Source organism: Carcharhinus amblyrhynchos, chromosome 5 (assembly GCF_965287045.1).
Source record: "Carcharhinus amblyrhynchos chromosome 5, sCarAmb.v2.hapA, whole genome shotgun sequence".
In the NCBI taxonomy this organism is placed as follows: Eukaryota; Metazoa; Chordata; class Chondrichthyes; order Carcharhiniformes; family Carcharhinidae; genus Carcharhinus; species Carcharhinus amblyrhynchos.
Window position 1 is genome coordinate 103,128,137 of NC_137328.1, and position 7,167 is coordinate 103,135,303.

At 40.3% G+C, this 7,167-nt stretch overlaps 2 protein-coding genes across 2 annotated transcripts in view; one reads left to right on the plus strand and one right to left on the minus strand.

The window, feature by feature from the left end:
• Positions 1-1,360, plus strand: part of LOC145343254 (uncharacterized) — a 41,359-nt gene extending 39,999 nt beyond the window's left edge. The window contains exon 9 of the mRNA XM_080189355.1: positions 514-1,360. Within this exon, the coding sequence (XP_080045481.1) occupies positions 514-756 (243 nt within the window). The 3' untranslated portion in view covers positions 757-1,360. The remainder of the gene's footprint in view (positions 1-513) is intronic.
• Positions 1,361-1,366: 6 nt separating this feature from the next.
• LOC145343255 (uncharacterized) lies at positions 1,367-6,912 on the minus strand. The gene is made up of 3 exons (XM_080189356.1): positions 6,830-6,912; positions 4,582-4,657; positions 1,367-3,907 (listed from the first exon to the last, which is right to left on the minus strand). Exons 1-3 carry the CDS (start codon positions 6,906-6,908, stop codon positions 3,646-3,648), a joined length of 417 nt encoding a protein of 138 aa, XP_080045482.1. The 5' UTR covers positions 6,909-6,912; the 3' UTR covers positions 1,367-3,645.
• Positions 6,913-7,167: the final 255 nt, after the last annotated feature.

Here is a 7,167-nt window from a genome sequence, read left to right on the forward strand (position 1 = left end):
AGTCTGCACAGTCTCGCTGCGTCTGCATGGGTTTCCTCCAGGTGCTTTGGTTTCCTCCCATAGACCGAAAGACGTGCTGGTTAGGCGCATTGACTTGGCTAAACTCTCCCTCAGTGTACCCGATCAGGCCCTAGAGTGTGGCAACTAAGGGATTTTCACAATGACTTCATTGTGGTGTTGTAAGTCAACTTGTGACACTAATAAATAAAAACTTCAGTGTCAGATGTGGCTCTTCACTACAATATAGTTGCCATGGGCCTTTGGTGATTTCAATGCTTGGATTCTTATTTCATATTTAACTGATATTTTGAAACTTGCCTCTTCTTCTATCAACAGTGTATTCCTTGGAATATACTACAGACAGATTCAGTGACTATGATTTTTGATTATGGATCTAAAATGTACAACTAAGACAAAGCCACTAAATTACGCCAAGAGGGCATTCCCCTGCAAAATTGGGTAATTTGAAATTGCGATGATGGGCACTAATCAACATGTGCTTTACCATTTCAGGCTGACCTAGCAGTAACTGGTCACGATCTTCGCTGCTACCATGATATTGTTACCTATTGGCAATTCCGATGCCTTCCTCCAACAACCCAAGGGATATTGAACATCTTTGGATTAATTAAAGTCCGTGATATTTCTTTTTACTTTCATTACTACAGCCTGCCAGTGATTACTGCATTGTGCACACCAGTTATTAAACTATTACTTGCCTTGAAGACTATCTACAGCAGGCCACTTGTTCACTAAACAGACAATTGCAATTTTACTTTTCTTTCAAATCAGATTCAGCAATGCAAGGTCTGTACTATGTCACTTTTTAAGAATATATGTAATTGCTTAATGATCAATTTTTATATTCTGATTTATTGAGTGCATTCTTATTTTGCCAGCTAATTGATAACATTGTCAAAATTGTAACTAATTTGAGAACAGGCAGGTCTCAAAAAACTTGTTATTCTCAAGCTGGTCTGTATAATTGCAGTCAAGTTTTAAACTCTATTTTGGACCAACGTTTTGTATGTTGCTGCAAAGAGCAACATGTTCCTGAAGCTTTTCATCTTACATTTAACACCAATAAGTACAAAACACAAATCTTCAGCAACATGTTTTTCTTTTCAGAAATATTCAAGTTAAACAATATTGAATTGTCTTATAATAGACTTGTGCCTTTGGAATGATTTTAGCTACAACTGGATATAATCATGTGTCGAACCTTGCATATGAACCAAATTGGCTGCAGGACCTTCAGTCCCTTGAACCTGCTCCTCCATTCACTTAGATGATGGCTGATCTGAACCCCAACTTCATGGACCTACTTACTCCATATGCACTAGTGTGCTTCCAACTTGGTGTAAAATACCATGGCTAGTACTCCTTGTTCTAAAATTCAATAAGGCTATGCTTTAGTTGCTCAAGACAGATTAATTTGCACTTCCTTCCCACGTGATCTTTGCCTATGGGAATTTGCACATTCCAAATTATTAGTATTGTTTCCTTAATTTTATTTCCAGCTGTGACAGAAATTTTCACTTTCCTGCCCTATGAAATGTGATGGACAGGAAGTGTGTGCACTTTTTTGCAAACATATTAGCAAACCTTCATGGTGTTGGGATGCTGATAAATTAGAGGATGTGTTAGTCTTAGTTCTTTTTCTTTGTTACACTTGCAAATGTGACACAGAAGTTGAAAGGTGACACTTGAAGTGTGATGGACAGAAAATGTGCACTAATTGCACCATTTATATATTATGTGTGCACATCTGAGCCATACAGCCCAGGAAGGTCCAAGTTTCAAACCCTGAAATTAGCTGATCTTCACTATAATTCACCTCAGACAGTTGGATTGAGGATTGGACAAGTCAGCCAAGGTTTCCAGTCAAGATTGCTACTCAATGATTCTTGCTAGTCATATATATGTGGATATCCAGTGCAGGAAAGATTGGTTCATTTATAACATTCCCTGTGTTGAATAGTCTGAATGCACACTGCAAATTGGGAAGCTAGACCTTACATGTCAAAAGCTGAAATAAGACTGGAAAATGTTGGAGCAATTATAGGACTGTAGTCATAACTCTAACTTGTTTCTGTAATACACTAGTATGAAACTGATGGTGAATGTAAAGAAACTCGTCACATAAATCCAATTTAACTCATCTTCAATCTTTTGTCCAATTATGTATCATGAAAAGTTTTGCAATAGGTAATGGATTTTAATACACAATTACTCTCAACTTCAAGCTTTCTGCTGTAACTGAAAACACACGGATTAGATTAAACTTAAAACACTACCGACATCCAAAATGATTAAATCACGACAATATGAAAAGCACAACCTACTCAATAGGCTGGCTTTTTGAATTATTATTGAATGTAAAAATGACATTATGAAGCTCTGCTTTTGTCATGAAAGCATTGTGCTTCACAGAATCTGATACCTATTCTCTTTCTGTCTTATTCCTAACTTTTGTTTGACGTTATCACATTCCACAATGGGGGCAATGAACTGATTGTTACAGTCTTGTTCTGTCAATGATTTGATTGTTAATAGCAATTTGAAGTTACTGTCATTTCAGGGTTACTAATACCACTCTATAAGGTATTGGCAGGCTTTCCACTAGCACTGCGCAATTGTGGTGATGCTGGCGTTGGACTGGGGTGAGAACAATAAGAAGTCTCACCTCACCAGGTTAAAGTCCAACAGCTTTATTTGGAATTAGCTTTGAGTGCTGCTCCTTCATCTGCTGCTTCATCAATGACCTTCTTTCCATCATGTGAACTGGCAGTTTGTGCGATGTTTAATTCTACTTACAACTCCTCCATTATTGAAACAGTCCATGCCAATATTCAGCAAGACCCAGACTCACTTCTTGCTTGGGCTGATAAGTTGCAAGTAATATTTGTGCCAGGCAGCAGCCATCTCCAACAAGAGAGAATTTAACTATCACCCCTTGATATTCAATGGCATTATCATTGCTTAATCCCCACTGTCAACATTCAGGGAGTTATTGACCACAAACTCAACTAGCCATATAAATACTGTGGCTATGAGTAGGTCAGTAGCTGGGAATTCTAAGGCAAATAACTCACCTCCTGACTCCCAAAATCAACAAGGCACCAATCAGGAATGTGATGAAAGAATTAAAAAACACATGTCTTGGTGGGCACGGTCTGGAGGGGAAGTGGGGGTGTGGAGAGGGGGTTTGGAAGTCCGGTAGAGGAATGTAGTCAGACACTTTAGTGGTGTGTTACTGGGGTATGATTATCTAGGAGTTAGAAGTGGTTTTAATTATTTAAATTTTCCTCGGTAAATTCTTTTAAGTGAGCCAGAAACACCCAAAGTCTCCAATTTATATTGGATGGTTCCCAGTACAGGGTAATTGGCCTTGAAGTTCCCATGGGGGGGTAGTTTGGGGATCCCCTAATGCATCTTTTTAGGTACCTCTTGGTAAGACAGCTATTTCCCCTGAGTGGAGATCAGACATTATCAGCCATTGTAGATCTAGTTTTATCTGAATCTTTTTGAGCTTGTTGAATTTTTCTAAAATACCAGCATGCCTGTTGAGCATCACTGACCATTCAAGAGCTGTGCAGTGGCAGGTATTCAACAGACATTGGTGTTCAATTCAATTGCATTACATTAGTCAAACATTTGATTAAAGGTGAACAGCAAACTTGTTTGTCCATCCACCAAATGTCTTACAGGTAGCACATTCACACTGTGTCCAGGGTACTTCAGTGTCATATTGAGTCTAGAATTTTCTAGCTTTATTATAAGCTCCTGAAGTTCATGGTTAAGATTTTGTAGCTCTTGATTTTCTACAACTGTGATATTACGTTCCCTCACAGTCATGTCTCTTTCCCGACTCATAGAAGCCAGTTCTTCTTCAAGTTCTTTAATCCTGAAATTGAAATTAATTCCTGTTGTATTAAAGTCTTGACATTGTTATACAAATACAATCTTAGATATCTCAATTATGATCCAAAATGATCATTTATGAAGCTGAATGTTAGACTACATTCATTTTATGAATCATTTCCCTCTCTCTGGATTTTTTATCTACCCTCATGTTTAGGCCCAGACTAAGAAGGTATTGCTGTCAGTGTTGCTCAGTAAGCAGGTTGACATAACCCTCAATTTCCCCTCACTGTGACATTTTGACAGAAATTGCAAATTTATCATTTTTGAGAATTCATAGAAAGCCTACTGAGCAGATAAGATCATTCAGCCCATTGAGCCTGCACTGACTCTCAAAAGGACATCCCATCCAGGCCAAATTGTAGCACAGCCAAGTGCTACACCTAACAATGCACGTCTTTGGACTGTGGGAGGAAACCGGAGCACCTGGAGGAAACCTGCACAGACACGGAGAGAACGTGCAAACTCCATACAGACAGTGACCCCAAGGCTAGAATTGAACCTGGGTCCTGGAGCTGTGAAGCAGCTTTGCTAACCATTGTGCCACCGTGCACTCCCTGATCCAACACTTCATGGGAATGTTAATATGGCAACTCAGTGCTGTTGTGCTAACTTCTCTGTACATGTTTCTCAAACAATTTGTGCTTTTGATATTACCTCTGTAAATATTCTTTCCTCATGTGCTCCACCTTTTGACTTAACTCCAGATTATCTTCTTTCAGGTTTCTGTAAGCTTCATGAGAAAGGAACAAAATTTAGTTCACGGTTTGTTTTTCACTAGATACACATCCTACAAAGGTGAAGTGAAATTAATGCACAACTTTTGTATCTCAAAAATAAACTGGAATAATAATTTTTTAAATCCTCTAACCGACTAAATTCAAATGAATAAAAATAAGCAAAACTGCTTAACATTGCAATTATAAACAATTACAAATTTGTGTTGCACCTGTCCCACATTATAGAATTAGAAATGGAATAGATGAACATCAGAATAATACAGCATAAATTAAATGATAAATATAATACAATATTTAAAAATTGCACAAACGTATCCAACAATACGAAAACATATCAATTTACATAAAATTGCAGGAATCTATTAGATGTTGATGTAAACAGATATAACTTTCTTTTTCTATAATCTCAATATTCTATTATCTCCCTCTACAAATGTACTTACATCTATAGTTTGCAGAGTTTACCCATATAGAAACAAAGAATCCCTACAGTGAAAAGGAAGACCATGAAGCCTATTGAGTCTGCACTGACTCTGACAGTAGCCTACCCAGGTCCACCCCACTGCCCTACCTCCATAACCTCACACGTTTACCATGGCCAATCCCCTGAACATACACATCTTTGGACACTAAGGAGCAATTCAGCAGCCAATAAATATTGATGGTAAATATTCGTCATGGAGTTCGGTTACGAGTGGTGTGCCTCAGGGATCTGTTTTGGGGCCACTGCTGTTTGTAATTTTTATTAATGATCTGGATGAGGGTATAGTTGGGTGGATTAGTAAGTTTGCTGATGACACCAAAGTCGGAGGTGTGGTAGATTGTGAGGAAGGGTGTCATAGTTTGCAGGGTGACTTAGAAAGGTTGCAGAGCTGGGCCGCGAGGTGGTGGATGGAGTTTAATGTGGAGAAGTGTGAGGTAATTCATTTCGGTAGGAATAACAGATGTGTTGAATATAGGGCTAACGGGAGGACTTTGAATAGTGTGGAGGAGCAGAGGGATCTAGGTGTATGTGTACATAGATCCCTGAAAGTTGGGAATCAAGTAGATAAGGTTGTTAAGAAGGCATACGGTGTCTTGGCGTTTATTGGTAGGGGGATTGAATTTAGGAGTCGCAGCGTCATGATGCAACTATACACAACTCTGGTGCGGCCGCACTTGGAGTATTGCGTGCAGTTCTGGTCCCCACATTACAGGAAGGATGTAGAGGCTTTGGAGAGGGTGCAGAGGAGGTTTACCAGGATGTTGCCTGGTATGGAGGGGAGATCCTATGAGGAGAGACTGAGAGATTTGGGGTTGTTTTCGCTGGAAAGAAGGCGGCTAAGAGGGGACCTTATTGAAACATATAAGATGATTAGAGGTTTAGACAGGGTGGATAGTGATAGCCTTTTTCCTAGGATGGAGAAAGCTAGCACGAGGGGGCACGGCTTTAAATTAAGGAGGGGTAGTTATAGGACTGATGTCAGGGGTAGGTTCTTTACCCAGAGGGTGGTGAGGGACTGGAATGCCCTGCCTGCTGCAGTTGTAAATGCGCCTAGTTTGGGGGCGTTTAAGAGATCTGTGGATAGGTTTATGGACGAAATGGGATTGGTTTAGATTAGTGGGTTAGTGTTGTTTTTTTTTAAAAGCTGGTCGGCGCAACATCGTGGGCCGAAGGGCCTGTTCTGCGCTGTAATGTTCTATGTTCTAATACACCTAACCTGCACATCTTTGGACTGTGGGAGGAAACCCACGCAGGCACGAGGAGGATGGGATATCATTGCTGTCTAACCTGTCTTGTTTGCTGTTTTGTACTATTCTCTGGAAAAATGAGGTTCAACATAGAATTATAGAATCCCTACAGTGTAGAAGGAGACCGTTTGACCCACTGTCTCTTATCCAAGCTTACACTGTATCAAAAGCTTTTACAGATTTTCAATGTAAGCAGTAGCATCCTATTCCACTTTCAAATGAAGTTGACATGAGCCTCTTCTCAGCTGGAGACAACTCGACTCGGCCCCCGCCACACCCCCCCCAAAACGGCCAGGTCTAACTCGATTACACTCTCACTCAGATCCATCCCTGCTCTCAGTCTAGCCTTATCCAGCTTATCCTAACCCTACATTTGGAAGAACCTGACCGATCCCCACCTTCAGGCAGAGCAGACCCTCACAGGATCAACTCACCCAGGTTTTGTGAGTCTAATGTGAATGAAGCATCATCAGTTTTCCCTGTGGGACTGTATAACCCACCTGTCTCAGGCATTGGATTACTGAGTTTCATTGAGGCCCAGTCATCCATCTCCATGTGTGTCACCTTGGAACTGCCTTGACTCACCAAAAAGAAGAACAAACATATCAGAGAGTGTTGGGTAAATGGCATAACTTATTTTAAAAAAAAACACAAGACTGGGCGGAGAAGTGGCAGATGGACGCGGATAGATGTGTAGTGGTCCATTTCGGCGGGACCAATGGGATGAAGGAGTACAATATCAAGGTTAGGAGTCTTAGCAGTGTTGAGGGGC